General features: G+C 50.8%; 1 protein-coding gene across 2 annotated transcripts; it reads right to left on the reverse strand.

Moving 5' to 3' along the window:
* Positions 1–852: 852 nt before the first annotated feature.
* Positions 853–17,299, reverse strand: Bcl10 (BCL10 immune signaling adaptor). 2 transcript variants are annotated; one of them, XM_052179010.1, is made up of 3 exons: positions 17,059–17,299; positions 11,352–11,640; positions 853–2,144 (listed from the first exon to the last, which is right to left on the reverse strand). In XM_052179010.1, the coding sequence occupies exons 1-3, from the start codon at positions 17,113–17,115 to the stop codon at positions 1,771–1,773; spliced, it is 720 nt and encodes a 239-aa protein (XP_052034970.1). In that variant the 5' UTR covers positions 17,116–17,299; the 3' UTR covers positions 853–1,770. The 2 variants fall into 2 exon arrangements, with proteins under 2 accessions (XP_052034970.1, XP_052034971.1); XM_052179011.1 differs by having other exon boundaries at positions 853–2,126; positions 17,059–17,298.
* Positions 17,300–22,347: the final 5,048 nt, after the last annotated feature.

Here is a 22,347-nt window from a genome sequence, read left to right on the forward strand (position 1 = left end):
CTACAAAACAGTAAGAACAACGGGGGTGGGGCACATACTTCTAACCCCAGCACTTGAGAGGATGCGACAGGAGGATTACCACAAACTAGGGGCCAATGCTGTAATTTTCCAGGTCCCCCTCTCCCGTTAGTTGGTATCACTGTAAATATTTAGATCTCAGCTAAGAATGCCTGGTCAGAGGTGATACAGTCACTAATAACTTGTCATTTGGTCTGATTCCTATCTCCTAAATTCTACAGGAAAATACTGTGAGTTTGGTAATGGAAGGGGGTAGACTGCCTTGTTCAGGTTTATATTCCTAGTATTTTGGTGGCCGCTCCCGGTGTACATCAATGAATATCGCTGGATTATAATTTCTGAGATAATATGTCTGAGTATGTCTAGAAAAAAGTTTCCTTCCATCCATGACTGACAGAGATACAACTGTTCCCACAGTACAAAGTTCTGGGGTTACCCAAATCATCCTCAGTTCTGACACCATTAGCAAATTCAGGGTCCCCTCACCCATCCTCCAGCCTGATAATGTGACAGAATTATAGAACCCGCTGAGGGCCGAGTAACCGCATCCACAGCTATCGTGTAGTACAGCAAATACAGGGTAAGACCGACCGTGGGAGCAGGGACAAGGAGCGGCCCAGATGATTCCTCATCCACAGCTTCATGGAAACACGAGCCAAATCAACGTTGCTCAGGGGGTCGAGCTTGCCTAGCAGGCCAATCCCTAAGTGCAGAATCATAAGCATGCACAACCACATTTACCTCTGAAATATTTTCTATTTAAAAACTGGTATATTAAAAGGCGTTACGCATTTGAAAATCAGACATTTTGAATTTCTGACTCGGACACATCGCTACATTAAAAAAACTTTTATTGTTAATAGCAATTTTTCATTTCTTAATTTTTAAATAATAGAAATATATAGGAGTTAGATGTCAGGAAATAGGTAAAATTATAATTTAAATGAAAAGAATCAGCACTTTTTAAAAATGTAATCAATGTTAGTCAAACTTTGTAATACAGTAAAAACACAGATGGAGCTGGTGGCCGCGTGATGCAAATCCTGACGCACACTCTGCTGACTTTACCCAAACTCCAAGGCAGTGCTCAGCGAGAGAGAGCGCGGAGGCTCAGAGCAAGCATGTTAACCGACCACAGTGAGGCCCCGCCCGGAAGACATTCTTTAGGGTCAGACTGGGACACAAGGCCTGTAAAGGGAAGACACTCACACTGGCAAGGTAAGATTTTAGTATAAAACAAGTTTTGGCCAATGGAGGTGACAAGGCTCGATGCCATCAGGTGTTTCCTCAGAACCCGAGGGCTTCTCAGAACCAGGGAGCGGGACATTCTCCTGAGTGTGTCGGCAGCTTTCCTGGAAGTCAGAACCGTTTACTGCTAAAATGTACTGCCAGATCACTGGGAAAAACAATCGGACTGAAAATGTGTAGCATAAATGTGCTAAGAAACATTATTCTCAATCCGCAAGTTATTTTCTCAAATTGAGAAATATTCCGATAAAATTAGTCTTATCAAAAGTTCAAAATACTAAAATACCTAAAAATAATAAAAAAGAAAGGACATTATGGGAAAGTACTCAACCACCATGATTAATACCGCGCCGCCTGAGTGTGCTTCTTTACTAACAATCCTATTTACAGAGAATGTGTACACTGTGATTCAAAAGTGAGTGACCTGTCACCACGGTTTCTATACACAGACGACATCCTTCATTCCACTTTGCATCCCTATTAAAACACCTGGGCTGTGGTGTGTCACTGGCGTGACAGAGCCCGTGACCGTAAGGGGAGAAACATCTCACTCGAGTTTCCACAGCTTCCCCCGTCTTCCAACCGAAGGTCTGGGGGCAAAGGGGGGGCCCCAGGGTCCCCGGGCCGAGGAAGAGTGGCTGAAGAGAAGCTGCTGTTTTCAGTTCTGCCGACCTCCAGGACTGGCAAATTCAGGGAAGACTCAGTGGAGAAGAAGGGCGCCGTGCTGGACTCTCCTTCCGGGTGGTACATGACGCTGGATGCCCGCTGCTTCTCGGAGAGAGTGCTCTCGTCTGAATTGGACCTGGAGAGGTTGGTGGTGGCTCCCGCTGCGAAGGGCTCGCAGCTGCTGCACTGGAGGCCTACAACAGAACCTGCAACTGAGGGAGGAGCCAAACATGGCCGCCGCTCCCTCCTTGTAACTCTCGGGGATTCTGAGCTAGGTATAAGACTTGTCGTTTAAGGAAGGGTCTCATGTATTCCAGACTGGCCTTGAACCTACTATGTAGCGAAGGCTGGCTCCTGTCACCACCACAGCAATTTATAAATGCTGTCATCACAACCTACTTCAAATTTCACTTGCCTTTCTTTTTTTTTTTTTTTTTTCGAGACAGGGTTTCTCTGTATAGTCCTGGCTGTCCTGGAACTCACTTGCTTTTCTATTAAGACTACTACTACTGTTTACATGCTAAGGACACTTGTCTCAAGAAAACTAATTAAATGCCACATTATGTCGGGCGGTGGTGGGATTACATCTGTAATCCCAGCACTTGGGAGGCAGAGGCAGGTGGATTTCTGAGTTCGAGGCCAGCCTGGTCTACAGAGTGAGTTCCAGGACAGCCAGGGCTACACAGAAAAACCCTGTCTCAACCCCAAAAAAACCCCAATAAATAAATGCCACATTATTCACATTTAATGTAAACTTCCATAGTTAATGGCTGAGAGATCTTAGCAGGAGGCCGAAAGGTGGCCCATGGTTAAGGGCACTGGTTAGTCTGTCACAGTGACCCTAGTTCAGTTCTCAGCATCCACACAGGGCTCACAAACACATATAACTCCAGTGCTCTCTTCTGGCCTTTACAGGCACACATGAAGGCAAACCACTTAGACACAGAAAAACAAAAAGGGGGAAAAAAAAGCAGGTCCTACAATTTTTCATAAACTAACTCTTACAGCTGATGTTTTTACCTGGAGAGAGGGGTCTCACCTTCTAGCCTAGGTTAGTTCTGCACTTGCTAAGCAACCTGGGATGACCTAGAAACACTGATTATTTCTGCTTCAGCTTTCCGAGTGCTAGGACTACAACTATTATTCTTATCTAAGAAATTCTTTAGCATTCTGGCAATAAATAAATAAATAAGCTTGATAAAACTGAAATGGAAGCAGGTACATCCTTAAATCTCACAAGCTAATCAATGGCAATTTCTGACCCTTGAGCGTCAGGGTGTTAGAACTTCAGGGGAGTTAGCAGTCACCGAGACACTGTTACTGTGAGGGATGGAGCATGCACTGAACAGGCGGGCCAGGCTAGCGCTCCAGGACTGTGTGCAGAGTGGAGGCCAAGCCACCCAGACTGTCTGGCTCTCCATCGAACCATCGACACCCGTGCTTACTCCTACCGCAGAACTCTCTCACGTCCTGAGGGTCTAACGGACAGCTGGCCCAGGACAGGGTGATGAGCACCGGAACTATCCGTTCTGCTCAGTAAACACTCCTTGGGTCTATGTCCTGGCCCAGGAACCCCGGCTTAAAATTATAAGTAAAACCAGTTAAGTCTAAAAGTAAATTTGCACATCCTTTTTCTCTCACTTGTTTTTGAGAGAAGGTCTCACAGCACAGCCCAGGTTTGCCTCAAAAACTCACAATCCTGCTGCTTGAGCTGCCAGATGCTACAATTATAGTTGTGTATTCTACATGAAGCTCACAGAGAGGGAACATCCAGGTACCAGTTTCTATGGCTACAATTATAGTTGTGTATTCTACATGAAGCTCACAGAGAGGAAACACCCAGGTACCAATTTCTTATGGGTTGAGCCTTCCACTGTTCTCTATTTCTGCCGGCCAGAGTGGCTGCAGTTAGACCCAGTGCTGGAGAATGGGGAAGGGTGGGAGGGGTCGGCTGGGGAGTTAAGCTGAGCAGACAGCTCTGCACAGCATCCCATCAGTGCTGGGCTGAGGGGGAAACAGGAAGAGACTAAGTTCCTCAGTTACCGTCTCAGTTCTCAGCCTCGCACAAACTGACTGCTTCCGGGTTTACTCATGGACGCTTTATAGAGGACTCTTGCACACCCGTCCGTCACTGCCTATGACTGTACATGGGGGAGCAGGGCTGAACTTTACATCCCTGTCCTACGGACTGTTCTCCAGCTGTTGGCACAGACAGGGTCTCCCTCCACAGACCAGGTTGACCCAGGACTCACAATGTAACCCAGGTTGGCCTTGAACTTGTGGCAATCCTCCTGCCTCAGCTTCCTGCATCTAGAAATACAGACATAAGTCACATGGTTCCTCTTCTTAAAATGTAATCAATGGTATTTTCCTGAGCTATTTTTGAGTAGATTAAGTTAATGGCAGTATTTTAGAATTAACTTTTACAAACACCAGTGTAAGGTAAATACAAATAGAGCCTAAAAAGTGAGTTTACATAACTTTTGTGTCATGATGACATATCTGGTGAAAATGTAAATTGTTAGAATTCTGACCCTTAAGCCAATTGGCTGTGGTTTTGAAGAGCGCTCTCGGCTCTCCCTGCCCCCACTGCCCCCACTGCCCTGGCTCTCCTCCTCTCCCCTCTCCTCCTCTCCGCTCTCCTCCTCTCCTCTCTCCTCCTCCTCTCTGCTCTCGTCCTCTCCGCTCTCCTCCTCTCCTCTCCCCTCTCCTCCTCTCCGCTCTCCTCCTCTCCTCTCTCCTCCTCTCCTCTCTCCTCCTCTCCACTCTCCTCCTCTCCTCTCTCCTCCTCTCCTCTCTCCTCCTCTCCTCTCCGCTCTCTCCTCCTCTCCGCTCTCCTCCTCTCCTCTCCGCTCTCCTCCTCTCCGCTCTCCTCCTCTCCTCTCCACTCTCCTCCTCTCCGCTCTCCTCTCCGCTCTCCTCCTCTCCGCTCTCCTCCTCTCCTCCTCTCCGCTCTCCTCCTCTCCTCCTCTCCACTCTCCTCCTCTCCGCTCTCCTCCTCTCCACTCTCCTCCTCTCCTCTCTCCTCCTCTCCGCTCTCCTCCTCTCCTCTTCTGCTCTCCTCTCTCTCTCCTCCTCTCCGCTCTCCTCCTCTCCTCGCTCCTCCTCTCCTCTCTCCTCCTCTCCGCTCTCCTCCTCTCCTCTCCGCTCTCCTCCTCTCCTCTCCGCTCTCCTCCTCTCCTCTCCGCTCTCTCCTCCTCTCCTCTCCGCTCTCCTCCTCTCCTCTCTCCTCCTCTCCACCTCTTCGCTCTCCTCCTCTCCTCTCTCCTCCTCTCCGCTCTCCTCCTCTCCTCTTCTGCTCTCCTCTCTGCTCTCCTCCTCTCCTCCTCTCCGCTCTCCTCCTCTCCTCTCCGCTCTCCTCCTCTCCTCTCTCCTCCTCTCCTCTCTCCTCCTCTCTACTCTCCTCCTCTCCGCTCTCCTCCTCTCCTCTCCCCTCTCCTCCTCTCCGCTCTCCTCCTCTTCTCTCTCCTCCTCTCCTCTCTCCTCCTCTCCACTCTCCTCCTCTCCTCTCCTCCTCTCCTCTCTCCTCCTCTCCGCTCTCCTCCTCTCCTCTCCGCTCTCTCCTCCTCTCCGCTCTCCTCCTCTCCTCTCCGCTCTCCTCCTCTCCGCTCTCCTCCTCTCCTCTCTCCTCCTCTCCACTCTCCTCTCTCCTCCTCTCCGCTCTCCTCCTCTCCACTCTCCTCCTCTCCTCTCTCCTCCTCTCTCCTCCTCTCCTCTCCGCTCTCCTCCTCTCCGCTCTCCTCCTCTCCGCTCTCCTCCTCTCCGCTCTCCTCCTCTCCTCTCCGCTCTCCTCCTCTCCGCTCTCCTCCTCTCCGCTCTCCTCCTCTCCTCTCTCCTCCTCTCCTCTCTCCTCCTCTCCGCTCTCCTCCTCTCCTCTCTCCTCCTCTCCTCTCTCCTCCTCTCTCCTCCTCTCCACTCTCCTCCTCTCCTCTCCTCCTCTCCTCTCTCCTCCTCTCCTCTCTCCTCCTCTCCTCTCTCCTCCTCTCCTCTCCGCTCTCCTCCTCTCCGCTCTCCTCCTCTCCTCTCCACTCTCCTCCTCTCCACTCTCCTCCTCTCCTCTCTCCTCCTCTCCTCTCCGCTCTCCTCCTCTCCGCTCTCCTCCTCTCCGCTCTCCTCCTCTCCGCTCTCCTCCTCTCCACTCTCCTCCTCTCCTCTCTCCTCCTCTCCTCTCCGCTCTCCTCCTCTCCACTCTCCTCCTCTCCTCTCCCCTCCTCTCCTCTCCCCTCCTCTCCGCTCTCCTCCTCTCCTCTTCTGCTCTCCTCTCCGCTCTCCTCCTCTCCTCTCTCCTCCTCTCCACTCTCCTCCTCTCCTCTCTCCTCCTCTCCGCTCTCCTCCTCTCCACTCTCCTCCTCTCCACTCTCCTCCTCTCCGCTCTCCTCCTCTCCGCTCTCCTCCTCTCCGCTCTCCTCCTCTCCTCTCTCCTCCCTCTCCACTCTCCTCCTCTCCTCTCTCCTCCTCTCCGCTCTCCTCCTCTCCGCTCTCCTCCTCTCCGCTCTCCTCCTCTCCGCTCTCCTCCTCTCCGCTCTCCTCCTCTCCTCTCTCCTCCTCTCCTCTCTCCTCCTCTCCTCTCCACTCTCCTCCTCTCCGCTCTCCTCCTCTCCGCTCTCCTCCTCTCCTCTCTCCTCCTCTCCTCTCTCCTCCTCTCCTCTCCGCTCTCCTCCTCTCCACTCTCCTCCTCTCCTCTCCACTCTCCTCCTCTCCACTCTCCTCCTCTCCTCTCCTCCTCTCCGCTCTCCTCCTCTCCACTCTCCTCCTCTCCACTCTCCTCCTCTCCTCTCTCCTCCTCTCCTCTCCGCTCTCTCCTCCTCTCCGCTCTCCTCCTCTCCCCTCTCCTCCTCTCCTCTCTCCTCCTCCTCTCTGCTCTCCTCCTCTCTGCTCTCCTCCTCTCCGCTCTCCTCCTCTCCTCTCCTCTCTCCTCCTCTCCGCTCTCTCCTCCTCTCCGCTCTCCTCCTCTCCTCTCCGCTCTCCTCCTCTCCGCTCTCCTCCTCTCCTCCTCTCCGCTCTCCTCCTCTCCGCTCTCCTCCTCTCCTCCTCTCCGCTCTCCTCCTCTCCACTCTCCTCCTCTCCGCTCTCCTCCTCTCCACTCTCCTCCTCTCCTCTCTCCTCCTCTCCGCTCTCCTCCTCTCCTCTTCTGCTCTCCTCTCCTCTCTCCTCCTCTCCGCTCTCCTCCTCTCCTCGCTCCTCCTCTCCTCTCTCCTCCTCTCCTCTCTCCTCCTCTCCGCTCTCCTCCTCTCCTCTCCGCTCTCCTCCTCTCCTCTCCGCTCTCTCCTCCTCTCCTCTCCGCTCTCCTCCTCTCCTCTCTCCTCCTCTCCACCTCTTCGCTCTCCTCCTCTCCTCTCTCCTCCTCTCCGCTCTCCTCCTCTCCTCTTCTGCTCTCCTCTCTGCTCTCCTCCTCTCCTCTCTCCTCCTCTCCGCTCTCCTCCTCTCCTCTCTCTCCTCCTCTCCTCTCCGCTCTCCTCCTCTCCGCTCTCCTCCTCTCCTCTCCGCTCTCCTCCTCTCCTCTCCGCTCTCCTCCTCTCTACTCTCCTCCTCTCCGCTCTCCTCCTCTCCTCTCCCTCTCCTCCTCTCCGCTCTCCTCCTCTCCTCTCTCCTCCTCTCCTCTCTCCTCCTCTCCACTCTCCTCCTCTCCTCTCCTCCTCTCCTCTCTCCTCCTCTCCGCTCTCCTCCTCTCCTCTCCGCTCTCTCCTCCTCTCCGCTCTCCTCCTCTCTCTCCGCTCTCCTCCTCTCCGCTCTCCTCCTCTCCTCTCTCCTCCTCTCAACTCTCCTCTCTCCTCCTCTCCGCTCTCCTCCTCTCCACTCTCCTCCTCTCCTCTCTCCTCCTCTCCTCTCCGCTCTCCTCCTCTCCGCTCTCCTCCTCTCCGCTCTCCGCTCTCCTCCTCTCCGCTCTCCTTCTCTCCGCTCTCCTCCTCTCCGCTCTCCTCCTCTCCTCTCTCCTCCTCTCCTCTCTCCTCCTCTCCTCTCTCCTCCTCTCCGCTCTCCTCCTCTCCTCTCTCCTCCTCTCCTCTCTCCTCCTCTCCTCTCTCCTCCTCTCCTCTCCGCTCTCCTCCTCTCCGCTCTCCTCCTCTCCGCTCTCCTCCTCTCCACTCTCCTCCTCTCCTCTCTCCTCCTCTCCTCTCCGCTCTCCTCCTCTCCACTCTCCTCCTCTCCTCTCCCCTCCTCTCCTCTCTCCTCCGCTCTCCTCCTCTCCTCTTCTGCTCTCCTCTCCACTCTCCTCCTCTCCACTCTCCTCCTCTCCGCTCTCCTCCTCTCCGCTCTCCACCTCTCCGCTCTCCTCCTCTCCTCTCTCCTCCTCTCCACTCTCCTCCTCTCCTCTCTCCTCCTCTCCGCTCTCCTCCTCTCCGCTCTCCTCCTCTCCACTCTCCTCCTCTCCGCTCTCCTCCTCTCCGCTCTCCTCCTCTCCGCTCTCCTCCTCTCCGCTCTCCTCCTCTCCTCTCCTCCTCTCCTCTCTCCTCCTCTCCTCTCCACTCTCCTCCTCTCCGCTCTCCTCCTCTCCGCTCTCCTCCTCTCCTCTCTCCTCCTCTCCTCTCTCCTCCTCTCCTCTCCGCTCTCCTCCTCTCCACTCTCCTCCTCTCCTCTCCACTCTCCTCCTCTCCACTCTCCTCCTCTCCTCTCCTCCTCTCCGCTCTCCTCCTCTCCACTCTCCTCCTCTCCACTCTCCTCCTCTCCTCTCTCCTCCTCTCCTCTCCGCTCTCTCCTCCTCTCCGCTCTCCTCCTCTCCCTCTCCTCCTCTCCACTCTCCTCCTCTCCTCTCTCCTCCTCTCCGCTCTCCTCCTCTCCGCTCTCCTCCTCTCCGCTCTCCTCCTCTGCTCTCCTCCTCTCCGCTCTCCTCCTCTCCTCTCTCCTCCTCTCCGCTCTCCTCCTCTCCTCTCCACTCTCCTCCTCTCCACTCTCCTCCTCTCCTCCTCTCCGCTCTCCTCCTCTCCGCTCTCTCCTCCTCTCCTCTCCGCTCTCCTCCTCTCCACTCTCCTCCTCTCCGCTCTCCTCCTCTCTTCTCTCCTCCTCTCCGCTCTCCTCCTCTCTTCTCTCCTCCTCTCCGCTCTCCTCCTCTCCTCTCCGCTCTCCTCCTCTCCGCTCTCCTCCTCTCCTCTCCACTCTCCTCCTCTCCGCTCTCCTCCTCTCCGCTCTCCTCCTCTCCGCTCTCCTCCTCTCCTCCTCTCCACTCTCCTCCTCTCCGCTCTCCTCCTCTCTCCACTCTCCTCCTCTCCTCTCTCCTCCTCTCCGCTCTCCTCCTCTCCTCTTCTGCTCTCCTCTCCTCTCTCCTCCTCTCCGCTCTCCTCCTCTCCTCGCTCCTCCTCTCCTCTCTCCTCCTCTCCGCTCTCCTCCTCTCCTCTCCGCTCTCCTCCTCTCCTCTCCGCTCTCTCCTCCTCTCCTCTCCGCTCTCCTCCTCTCCTCTCTCCTCCTCTCCACCTCTTCGCTCTCCTCCTCTCCTCTCTCCTCCTCTCCGCTCTCCTCCTCTCCTCTTCTGCTCTCCTCTCTGCTCTCCTCCTCTCCTCTCTCCTCCTCTCCGCTCTCCTCCTCTCCTCTCTCTCCTCCTCTCCTCTCCGCTCTCCTCCTCTCCGCTCTCCTCCTCTCCTCTCCGCTCTCCTCCTCTCCTCTCTCCTCCTCTCCTCTCCGCTCTCCTCCTCTCTACTCTCCTCCTCTCCGCTCTCCTCCTCTCCTCTCCCCTCTCCTCCTCTCCGCTCTCCTCCTCTCCTCTCTCCTCCTCTCCTCTCTCCTCCTCTCCACTCTCCTCCTCTCCTCTCCTCCTCTCCTCTCTCCTCCTCTCCGCTCTCCTCCTCTCCTCTCCGCTCTCTCCTCCTCTCCGCTCTCCTCCTCTCCTCTCCGCTCTCCTCCTCTCCGCTCTCCTCCTCTCCTCTCTCCTCCTCTCCACTCTCCTCTCTCCTCCTCTCCGCTCTCCTCCTCTCCACTCTCCTCCTCTCCTCTCTCCTCCTCTCTCCTCCTCTCCTCTCCGCTCTCCTCCTCTCCGCTCTCCTCCTCTCCGCTCTCCTCCTCTCCTCTCCACTCTCCTCCTCTCCGCTCTCCTCCTCTCCGCTCTCCTCCTCTCCGCTCTCCTCCTCTCCTCTCTCCTCCTCTCCTCTCTCCTCCTCTCCTCTCTCCTCCTCTCCGCTTTCCTCCTCTCCTCTCTCCTCCTCTCCTCTCTCCTCCTCTCCTCTCTCCTCCTCTCCACTCTCCTCCTCTCCTCTCCTCCTCTCCTCTCTCCTCCTCTCCTCTCTCCTCCTCTCCTCCTCTCCTCTCCTCTCCGCTCTCCTCCTCTCCTCTCCACTCTCCTCCTCTCCACTCTCCTCCTCTCCTCTCTCCTCCTCTCCTCTCCGCTCTCCTCCTCTCCGCTCTCCTCCTCTCCGCTCTCCTCCTCTCCACTCTCCTCCTCTCCTCTCTCCTCCTCTCCTCTCCGCTCTCCTCCTCTCCACTCTCCTCCTCTCCTCTCCCCTCCTCTCCTCTCTCCTCCTCTCCGCTCTCCTCCTCTCCTCTTCTGCTCTCCTCTCCACTCTCCTCCTCTCCACTCTCCTCCTCTCCACTCTCCTCCTCTGCCGCTCTCCTCCTCTCCGCTCTCCTCCTCTCCACTCTCCTCCTCTCCTCTCTCCTCCTCTCCGCTCTCCTCCTCTCCGCTCTCCTCCTCTCCACTCTCCTCCTCTCCGCTCTCCTCCTCTCCGCTCTCCTCCTCTCCGCTCTCCTCCTCTCCGCTCTCCTCCTCTCCTCTCTCCTCCTCTCCTCTCTCCTCCTCTCCTCTCCACTCTCCTCCTCTCCGCTCTCCTCCTCTCCTCTCTCCTCCTCTCCTCTCTCCTCCTCTCCTCTCCGCTCTCCTCCTCTCCACTCTCCTCCTCTCCTCTCCACTCTCCTCCTCTCCACTCTCCTCCTCTCCTCTCCTCCTCTCCGCTCTCCTCCTCTCCACTCTCCTCCTCTCCTCTCCGCTCTCTCCTCCTCTCCGCTCTCCTCCTCTCCCCTCTCCTCCTCTCCACTCTCCTCCTCTCCTCTCTCCTCCTCTCCGCTCTCCTCCTCTCCGCTCTCCTCCTCTCCGCTCTCCTCCTCTGCTCTCCTCCTCTCCGCTCTCCTCCTCTCCTCTCTCCTCCTCTCCGCTCTCCTCCTCTCCTCTCCACTCTCCTCCTCTCCACTCTCCTCCTCTCCTCTCTCCTCCTCTCCGCTCTCCTCCTCTCCGCTCTCTCCTCCTCTCCTCTCCGCTCTCCTCCTCTCCACTCTCCTCCTCTCCGCTCTCCTCCTCTCTTCTCTCCTCCTCTCCGCTCTCCTCCTCTCTTCTCTCCTCCTCTCCGCTCTCCTCCTCTCCACTCTCCTCCTCTCCGCTCTCCTCCTCTCTTCTCTCCTCCTCTCCGCTCTCCTCCTCTCCGCTCTCCTCCTCTCTTCTCTCCTCCTCTCCACTCTCCTCCTCTCCACTCTCCTCCTCTCTGCTCACCAGCCATGCTTACCTTTGAGGTGCTCCAGTTTTATATTCCGAAGCTTCAGCACCTCGTCCGTTATCTTCTGAATGAGGAAGTTCTGCGTTTTCTCCCTGCGGATGGACTCCACAAGGGTGTCCAGGCCCTTGGGGTTTTCCTGTAAGTAGTCTAACAACTTCCCAGCCCGTTTTCTACTTGAAGTTCGGCAAGAAATTTCTTCCGTGTCTTCTCTACTTAGTATTTTTTTTGCACGTAGATGATCAAAATGTCTTTCAGCTATGATTTTCTCACACAGGTAAACACGTAAATTCTCTAAAGCCTAAGAGACAAAAGACAGATAGGTTTCAATGTTACTCTGTAACATGCAGGAAAATTGCAGTGACTCATTATTAGTTACAAATCTTAACTGCTATGAGGCAGGTCTCTGAGGTCTGGGGCCTGGATCCTTTAAGGCATGTGCTAAGTGGGATGAGGTCCAGGAGTCCCGGCGGCCTGCAGTGCCGCCCTCGCAGTGCCCTCGCAGTGCCGTCCTCACAGTGCCCTGGCCCGGCCTCCCCTTCACACCTGAACACTGACGCCCAGCTGCTGTGGGGAGGAGTCTGCAGAGACAAGTCTGCAGAGGGTCACCTAGCTCAAGTACAGAGGGGAAGCAAATTTCTATACATAGTAACTATCAAGTAAAGAATTTCAGAATTAGGAACACGACAACTTTGTGTGGAGTCTCACAATTTACAACTGTTTCATGGTTATTATGATCAGTAAATCACCTCAGAGTGAAACCATTAAACACACACAAAACCCAAATCCTCCCAAGGGCTATATGTCTTTGCTTTGAGGCCAGTTAGAAAAATGATACAACTCACTGAGACAGTCCTTGAGGAGGGAGGGAGGGAGGGAAGGAAGGGAAGGAGGGAGGGAGGGAAGGAAGGGAAGGAGGGAGGGAAGGAAGAAGGGAGGGAGGGAGGGAAGGAGGGAGGGAGGGAAGGAGAGAGGGAGGAAGGGAAGGAGGGAGGTCCTCACTGAGACAGTCCCTCTGGGAAGGAAGGGAGGTACAGAGAGGAACACAGAGAACCAGAGAGTTCTTAAAAAAAAAAAAAAACAAACTAAGGTGAGGCCAGAGGAAAGGCTGGAGTAAAGAAAGCTAGCTCAGGCTAGCTTAGGTTAGTCTTTATGTATTTAACCTCATTAGTTTTAATTGAAACATAAAAGAAAGGTGTACACATTAGTGAATACCATGTAACTAATTCTCAGGCATGCATTGTGTAATGTTTAAATCAGGTCCACGATTATCTTAATAAATGGCGGTGATCTGATGCCAGTCATTTCATATTCGTGCCTCTATTTATCAGACCTGGGATTTTGGGCAAATTAACTCCTGTATCTGTTTCCTCATGTGGCAGTTCAGAGGAGTAAATTAATATATGCAGAGTGTTTAGAAATTGCATGATACACGGTAATCAGTCTTGTTGGGGCAATGATGATGGTGATTAATTGACTCACATTTATAATGACGAGTTAAAGGCAGTGGAAGATTTCAGTAGAGCCAAGTTAGTAAATAATGGCTGGAAGCCAGGTAGTGGTGGCGCACGCCTGTAATCCCAGCACTCGGGAGGCAGAAGCAGGCGGATTTCTGAGTTCGAGGCCAGCCTGGTCCACAGAGTGAGTTCCAGGACAGCCAGGGCTACACAGAGAAACCCTGTCTTGAAAAACAAAAACAAAAACCAAAACCAAACAAAAGGCTGGAAAGTTGTCCCAGTAAGGGCGTCTGACAGGGTTTTGTCTCCTGGTTTTGTTCACACACATTTACTTATCTACACAGTAAACTTCGTATGTATAAGTTTCTAGTGTGAATATGAAAAGATGAACAATATTTTAATACTGCATACAGAAGGCTCCTAGTTTAGCTGGGCAACAGACAGCACACACCACCAGTCACTGTAAGACCAATCACCACGACTCCAGCACCACTCTGAGCACGGTCTGTACTCAGGTCCTTAAATCCTGCATGGCCTGCTAACAGAAAAATAACATTTTCTAATTCCCTCCTTTCTCAAATCTCTCTTTCATATATCTATTAGATTTTATAATTTTCAAGAGACAATAGAAATTTGAACCATTATATAAATTATACCAACACCATGTTCTGCTCATGATTTATTGGATAGTCCTGACAATAGGCTCAACAATGGTTGAGAGCAGTGGGCTAGAGAGACAGCTCAGTGCCTATAAGCACTTGTTTTTGCAGAGGATATGAGTTTGCTTCCAAGTACCCACATGTTGGCACACAGTACTTCACAACTCTAGTTCCAGAGGATCTGACAACGTCTTCTGACCTTTGTAGACACCAGGAACACACATGGTATATGTCTGTGTGTGTATGTATGTATGTATGTATGTATGTGCGCGCGCGTGTGTGTGTGTGTGTATTTATGCAGTCAAAATACCAGTATTTTTTTTTTTTTAAATCTAAAAAATAATTAAGAACATGGCTCTGCAATGAGATGGACTTTTGCTAATCCTGAATCTGTAACAAACTATGAGAATTGGTACAAATTACTTAACTACTTCAGGATCTTCCTTACAAAATAAGGATAAAGACTTAAGCCCATCTAGACTAACTGGGGTGGCGTGTGTGCCGCTCACCCAGTCCCTTCCACACAGTAGAGGGTCACTGGCTGGTGACTCTTCACAGGGCTCTGGCCCCCTCTCAGCCTGACTCAGCAGCACCCTACCCCAGGCTCTTGCTCCACGTACAATTGAGGACTAGCACTGTTCCATGCTTCTATGTGTGGATTTTTTCTTCTCGTACCCTGAGCTCCCCTTCTTCTTCTAAGCTTGAGGCTCCTGGTCCTCTCTGGAAAGCCTCACTGTAACACCCAGGATGAGCTGGACACGCCTCCACGTCTTCCTCCATTGTTCATCTCATTTCCCAATCCATCCCCAGACGTTTCCACTGTGTCCCAACGATCTCCGCCAAGTCACCAATGACCTGCCTACTGATGGGCCCTTCCCACCTCCATCATATCTGGCTTCTCACAGCAGGGACATAGTTGATCACTTTCTCTACACACATTTTCCTTGCTGAACAAATATGACACTGTCCTGATTTTTTTTTTTAATTTCTATGAAACATCTCTCTGCCCCTCTCACTCCCTCTCAAATGATGGGGACTGCAGCTTGAGAACTTGGAGATGGGTCTCATCTTTTCAACAGAATGCTTGTAGCTCTAGTTCAGAGCTCTCTCTGATCTTCACTCGTCCTCTTCCTCTAAATCCCATCCTTTCCACGTTCTTAGCATGCACCCGGAACTTGTGTTTCATCCATGTCCACAGCCTTCACTGTGACCCACATCACCAGTGCCTTTCAGTACACTCAAGTCCTGTCATGGCCTTTTCTACTTCCCCTCAGCTCCCTGGTCTACAGAAAAGGCAGAAGGATCTTTAAAAGTCAAACAAACAAAACCCCATTAATTTGTTAGCATGACTCTTCTAAGAGAAAAAGAGTTAAGTCCTTCAAGAGTTTGCTTAGCCCGCCTTCCCAGTTCACCTTGTCACCATCTTGTCACCATCTGCTGTCCTCCAGATTCTGAACAAGGCCTTGACAGTTTTATTATGATGTTTAAAGTTACTATTTCATGGTTATTTTCCTTCAATCAAAAAATTGAGCTATTTTAAAAAATAGAAATTTGTCTTAATTTTAAGATTTTTATTTATTTATATTGTGTATATGAGTACACTGTTACTCTCTCTTCAGACATACCAGAAGAGGGCATTGGATCCCATTACAGATGGCTGCTGGGAATAGAACTCAGGACCTCTGGAAGAACAGACAGTACTCTTGACTGCTGAGCCATCTCTTTAGTCCCTTAGTAGTTGTTGTTCTTCTTCTTCTCCTCCTCATCGTCCTCCTCCTCCTCCCTCCCTCCCTTCTTCTTCCTTTTTGTTTTATTGTTTTTGTTTTGAGACAGGGTTTCTCTGTATAGCTCTGGTTGTCCTGGAACTCACTCTGTAGACCAGGCTGGTCTCGAACTCAGAAATCTGCCTGCCTCTGCCTCCCAAGTGCTGGGATTACAGGCACGTGCCACCACTGCCTGGCTAGTCCCTTATTCTTAATTTAACTGTTAGTATTACATTATCAACTTCAGAGTATGAAGTTATCTCTATTTGTTAAAATGAAACATTGTACCAAAATAAGGGCATGTTAAATAAACAGAGGAGACAGGGAGGAGCACTGAAGATGAACGTCCCAGGGGACCTGGAATAGGAGGACATGGACCAAGACTCTCAATGGATGTGCAAAACCTCATTGTACCAACCCCAAACCAAGCCTTCCACCATAAGCCTCATGTAAACAGCTTCCCTCCACTATCAAGACAGGTGATACAGAAGGAACAGCAAGCAGTTTTGGGAGAAGGATAATGAAAAGTTCAAGTTTTGAAAATGTGCGACCCTAGCAGGCAGTGGGGGCTCACGCCTTAATCTGCACATGTGGGAGGCAGAGGCAGGGAGCTCTCTAACTCAGGCCAGCCTGGTCTACAGAGGGAGTTCCAGGACAGCCAGGGCTACACAGAGAAACAATAAACAACCAAAAGGATGATATTATAGCTTGATTTCTGGGAGACACTTGGAAAGAAAGGCCTGGAGTTGAGAAAAACGGAAATCCAAGTGATCCAAGTGAATGTTTAAGCCTGTTATAAGCTGTTTCAAAAGTAATAGGGCAATATCCAAGAAAAACTATTGTTATAGACACCCCGAAACTTATCTGTAGTTTCTCTAAGGTTATGGACATCTGATACAGGTCTAACCTGAAACTGTCAGAATGGATACCATCAATGAACTCCCTAGAGCAGAAGCAAAGGTCTGCAGCACGCCTCTCTGCTACAGACAGGTCTTGTCTTGTTTTGCTATAAAATGAAAAGCAATTCTCTTCCTTACAGGTTTCTTTAATGATTGTGAGAAAATTCAAAACTGGGTGAAACAACTGAGCATAGCTACTATGGATCTCATTACGGATGGTTGTGGGCCATCATGTGGTTGCTGGGATTTGAACTCACGACCTTATATTATATAAGTGGTGCTCCTTTGATTCCCCCCCCCCCCAAAAAAAAAGTAACTAGAAGGAATGAAGAACGAAGCACGTGGTGCTTAAAGCCATTTCCTCAAATATTAATGTGTATGTGACGTTCTACACGGTATAAGCAGAAGAGTCCAATCTAGCCTTGAGTATTTTCAAAGTTTACCTGGGAAGTTAAGTCTCAGTGAGAAGTACGCACACCCCCTTCATTTAAATATGTGGGCGTCGGGTTATTGGGGGAATTCCAGGGCGTGCTTTCAGCTGGCGAGCTCTCCGCAGCCCCCTGCACAGGCCAGTTCCACCTATGTGCCCTATGCCTGGGGATACCTGTTCCAGAGCCCGCTGCAGACAGACTCCGACCGCTCCCTGGCCTGGCAGCTCCCGCGGGGGTTGGTGGCTGGGGTGGGGGATCAGCAGGATGGGAAGCCACCAGCGAGAAGCGGATGGCCAAGAAGCATCCAAACTGGCGCCGACGGCGGGTTTAACCGTGGGCTCGCGGGTCGCTGGTGGATCACTTCCAGCCAGCTCCCGGGAAGCAGGCAGGTGGTGCAGTGCCGGGACCCCGCGCTCTTCCGACCACAAGTTCCTAGTCGCTCGGCTCCGGGTTTCCGCTTTCCTCCGCCTCCGCCCGCCCCACTGAGCCCAGCCCGGCGGAGCTACTCACGTCCTTCTTCACTTCAGTCAAGTCCTCCTCCGTGAGGAACGGCGCGGGAGCCTCCATGGCCGAGGCCGGGATGGCGTCCTTCCGGTCCGCGCCACCCCGCCCAGGCTAAGGGCTCCGGCCTCCGGGGATCAGAATTGGGGGACTAGGAACAGAAGCGGGGGAACAGCCGGCTCACGGGCGCGGAGGTGGAGATGGAGATCTCAATGCCCCACTTCCGGCTCCGCCCCTGAGGCCTGCGGTGCCGCACTCACTGTCCTTCCTAACTCAGGCACCACCCTTCGGTGAGGCGTGTCTATCTGCAGGACCCACCCACCATCGTGCCAGCCAATCAATACTAGCCCTCGGTTTCGTCCCTGTTTCCGGAGTGGTTCCGCCCACAGCGGCCCCCTCCAACCACGCCCCCTTTATTTACATAGGGTTGCGGATTGGTCCCCTGAGAAGGATTTGTTTCCGTGGGCGGGGCATTGGCTTCTCAGTTTAGCGGGATCTCCCCGCCCTCGCGGATTTCTCATTTGGGTGGAGTGTGGGTTGAGTCGGCCTGGGCATTTTAGTTTGCTTCTCTTTTCCTGTTGTGCTGGGTCAGGTTTTACAGTTGCTTGATCATACACAAATGTATACACGCACACATAACTTCAGTATTGAAGTGTTTGAGGGCATGGTCCGGTCCGGGGCCCACCTCGAACTAGGGAGACAGGAACAAGATCTTGAGAGCAGAAAACAAAACAAAACACAAAGGTGAAAAAAAAAAAAAAAAACCCGGAAAAAAAGTGTTAAAATTTAAAAATTACCTGAAATCCCATCAATTTAGCAGCAAGGTTGTGTTTAGGTACTTTTAAATCTCTATTCATTAGGAACATTTCTCCTTTTTGATCTAAGCATTAGAGATAAATTTAGAAAGCTTCCAGGGCCTCTCGAGTATATGTAAGGTTCTGAAGCTTCTCCGTGCATAGATACACTCTCTTATTGTTATCCTTTATCACTGTTCAGTAAGTAAATTCTAGGTTTGTTGTGATGGGGAAGTTATTTTATTGGAGGCCAAATGGCTATTTTTGGAACGATATTTTAACTCGTAGCATGTGCAAAAGAAGAGCTAGTAGATGGGAAGCCCCACATAGAGTCCTAGATAGAAAATGATTATGTGGTCAATATGGTAGATCTGCTAGTGTAGAAATGACAAGAGGACCAAAGGCAACCGGAATCTTTATCTAAAACAAAAGAACCAGCAGCGGCTTAGAGCTACATGTACGTAGTTTTGATCAGAGTCCTGGAACCTTGGTGTTTACATTATGACAGGTCCCTTTTTACACTGATGTCTAGTATACTAGTGTTTTCCTGTGTCCTTAGTCATCCAGTGTCTTGTTAAAACCCAATTTGCTTAATCATTTGCTCTTTCCTGTAGCAACCATCTGTTGAATGCCAACTACTGAACTGCACCCAGATCTTCTTTTAGGTTTTTGTGAATAACACAAATCAAACACCCTTTTCCTCAAGCTAGGGTGTGGTGGCACAAAGTAGCTAGATGTCTCTTCCAACCAACTGCCTGCATCTGGCCCAGCTATAAGCAGGACTAAATCGTAATTTACTTAAAACATTAGGAGGGTTTCTTTTCTTTTCTTTTCTTTTCTTTTCTTTTCTTTTCTTTTCTTTTCTTTTCTTTTCTTTTCTTTTCTTTTCTTTTCTTTTCTTTCTTCTTCTTCTTCTTCTTCTTCTTCTTCTTCTTCTTCTTCTTCTTCTTCTTCTTCTTCTTCTTGCGTTTTTTTTCACATCTTGGATATGTAGGTTTTGTGTTTGAATCTTGTAGATAAGAATATTCTGTCTCAAAATAAAAACACTGGACACAGTTGTAAACACTTGGGAGGCCAGGGTAGGATTTGTCCAAGTTCAAGGTTATTCTGGGCTATTTAGTAAATTACTGGGCCAACCTGTGCTGCATACTAGGACCCTGTCTCCAACAAACAAAAAAACGAAAATAACATGTTTCCTCATGAAATTTATAACGTGTTTGTTTTGGGGTGGAAAAGGTAGACATTTGAGAAGTTTTGTGTGTAAGGTATTTAATAAGCTAGAATCTCGTGAATTCTAAGAGGAAACATAAAGCCAGGATATGGAAAGGGTGGAGACGGAGACACACTGAGAGTAAGGATACATTTCCCACCTGCAGGAAGTGAGGGAGGAGCCCTTGGACAGAGGGAGAAAGCGCTCTCAGTGCTGAGAGCCCTGCAATAAAGAGGCCGAGTGACTGGGGAGGTGAACTCTATGTGCTACCAGGCAGAGTTGAATCTGACTTCACTCTGAGTCATATAGGTTTACTCTGAGTCAGAAGGAAAGCCACCGGAGGCTTCAGAGCAGCAGAGGGACAGATACAATACATGCTTTGAAGCTGGCTTTCACTGTTCTGCAAGCTGGCCAGCTACCGCTCTAATCTAGACCCCAGGAGGTGGAGGCGGGGCTGGACTGGGAGCAGTGGGAGAGGGGGGAGCATCTGGATGAGAGGAGCCAGGGCGGTTTGACTTTATTTTGAAAGGTCCCAGGTGCGCTTGCTAAGCAAGCAAGCAAGCAAGCAAGCAGAGAGCTGGGCATTGGTGGTGCATGCCTTTAATCCCAGCATTTGGGAGGTAGAGGCAGGTGGATTTCTGAGTTCGAGGCCAGCCTGGTCTACAGAGTGAGTTCCAGGACAGCCAGGGCTAACAGAGAAACCCTGTCTCGGAAAACAAAACAAAACAAAAACAACAACATAAAAGAAGAAAACAGAGAGCAGAAGAAAGGGCAGGAATCAGAGAAAGAGCTGGAAGGTTTATATTCTCTAGTCACCTAGTATAGTGTTGTCAATTTTTGGGAAGATGCTGTCTGTCCAACTTAATATATCATTGACTGTATGATCTTGGAACAATTAGTAACAATCAAGAAAGGGAGGTTTTTGTTTGTTTGTTTGTTTTTTAAGGAATGCAGGAGGCGGTGTCTTAGAGTTTTCATTGCTGTGAACAGACACCATGACCAAGACAACCCTTATAAAGAACAATATTTAATTGGGGGTGACTTACAGGTTCAGAGGTTCAGTCCATCATCATCAAGGCAGGAACATGGCAGCATCCAGGCAGGCTGTAGTGCAGGAGGAGGTGAGACTAAGGTACTGAGATGCCTCATTAGCATGGAGAGGCACTCTAGGAATCTCAGGTGCTAGAAAGCTGAACCTGTCATCTAACCAAGGCTCCAGGACATTCTGCATGGGGGGGTTTTGAGCTCCCTGGACAAGTTTAGAGAAGAAGCCCTGCTGATAAAGAGAGTCTGCCATTTTGCACTGAGTTCAGAAGGCTATCCAGACAGTGGTAGACTTGTACCTTAATTGCAGGGTTTCTCCATACTGGACCTATGAGTTAAACAAACTCTTTATTTAACTTGCTTTTGTTGAGGCCTTGTAGCACAGAAACACAGAAGGGTCTTGTGTTCACAGATCAGGCCAGGCTAGTTGGTGAGCAGACCCCCGAGGAATTTACCTATCTTTACATCCTCAGCCCTGGGATTGCCACACTGGCTTTTTACACTGGCACTGGGAATTAAACTCAGGTCCTTAAGCTTTCTGGCAAGTTCTTTATTACTGAACTACTAACCCCCCCCCAAATCTTCAGTCTTTCCCCCTAATTGTAGAACCCCTTCTTCCATTAAAGTTCTCATGGAAGCTTCAAGATAAAAACAGAAAAAGCCGGGCAGTGGTGGCACATGCCTTTGGTCCCAGCACTTGGGAGGCAGAGGCAGGTGGATTTCTGAGTTCGAGGCCATCCTGGTCTACAGAGTGAGTTCCAGGACAGCCAGGGCTACACAGGGAAACTGAAAGACTCCTGATTCCCGGGAAATCCTCACGCAAGTCTTGGGATAGGACGACGCCCCCCAAAATTCACGAGAGACCGTTTTTTTGATGCAAACACTCGAGGTGAGGTTTTTTTCTCCAGTGCACTGGGGCCGAGCTCCGCGCAGGGGCAGGGGAGTTTGATCTCGTGCAGCTGCAGTTGGGGGTTTTAAAAGAAGAAGATTATAAAGAAAAAGGGGAGGGGAGGCTTAGGCTGTGAGTTATGTCATAAGGAATGGAGAGATCAAGCGGCAATTCATGGCTCAGCAGAAGGTTACAGGTTATCTTGGGCAAACACAGTTACTTTGAGCAGGGAGGGAGCACTAGTCCTTGGAGCAGGAGGGAGCGCTATCTTAAGGTTGACAGTTTTTTTTTCCAGGCTGAGAACAAAAACAAAAAAAAACCAACCAACCAACCAAACAAACAAACAAAAAAACCAAATTGCTCTATGTCTAGGCTAGTTGCTAGGGGTCTGAAAATCTCAAGTTGGGGTCTCTCAAAACCTTGTCTTGAACTCCCCCCCTCCCCAAAAAAAAAAAGATAAAACAGAAAAGAGAAAATGATCCATATGTCACCGAGAGAGGCTGGGCTCAGCAGGCCTGGGCCTGTAGAAGCTTTCTTTCTTGACTTCCTCTCTGCCTCTGAGCAACCTCAGAACATCTAGAACCTTACAAAGCATTGCTTGTAACTACTTATGCAAGAGGGTATTGAAGTGGAAATTTCTGGATTCTTTGGAGACTCAGTTGTATCATGTGATCCATTTCTGGAAACTGCCTTATGAAAGAATGTTTTGCGGAGAACAGACATGTGGTGTTTTTTTCTGGAAGTTGCCTGGAAAAAGAGCAGGCAAAGTTTTGTTAGAGCAGATGTTTGAGAGAGTGTGTACGTGATGTTTGGAAAGGATATAAATATAACCCCACAAACATGGAAGACAGTGTGGCGTTGGTTCACCTTGTAACTCTTTACCACTCTTCATTGGGCTTTGCTGATGCTGGTTTTTGATGACAGTGCTGAGGCATTGGTTTGCCTTGCCTTCTTCTTGCTGACCATTGTCTGTTGTGGCTTCATAGAAAGAAACACACCAAAGAACATCTCATGATGTTTTGGCAGTGGCTTTTTGCAGCTTCTGTGGACTCAGGCCTATTGGCAGAGCCTTGTGATTCCTTCTGGATTGAACTGCCATTGCTGATTCGTGAAGGTGTTTGCAAGTGGATTGAGCTACTACTGTTGATTCATGTGAACTGAACTGCTGATACTCTGAAAACGAAGATTGGAATTGCCCCCAAAGAACTATTTTGAAACAGGTCCACATTCCCCTTTGCCCTATTACCCTTTCCTTTCTACTACCTCTGGTGGGTGGTGGGCTGGAAGGAAAGTTAAAACATTTAATAACCCTTACTAAAATTGGCTTTGAAAATTGTTAAGCCTACAGGGTATTTTCTCTA

This window comes from Apodemus sylvaticus, chromosome 4 (genome assembly GCF_947179515.1).
Source record: "Apodemus sylvaticus chromosome 4, mApoSyl1.1, whole genome shotgun sequence".
In the NCBI taxonomy this organism is placed as follows: Eukaryota; Metazoa; Chordata; class Mammalia; order Rodentia; family Muridae; genus Apodemus; species Apodemus sylvaticus.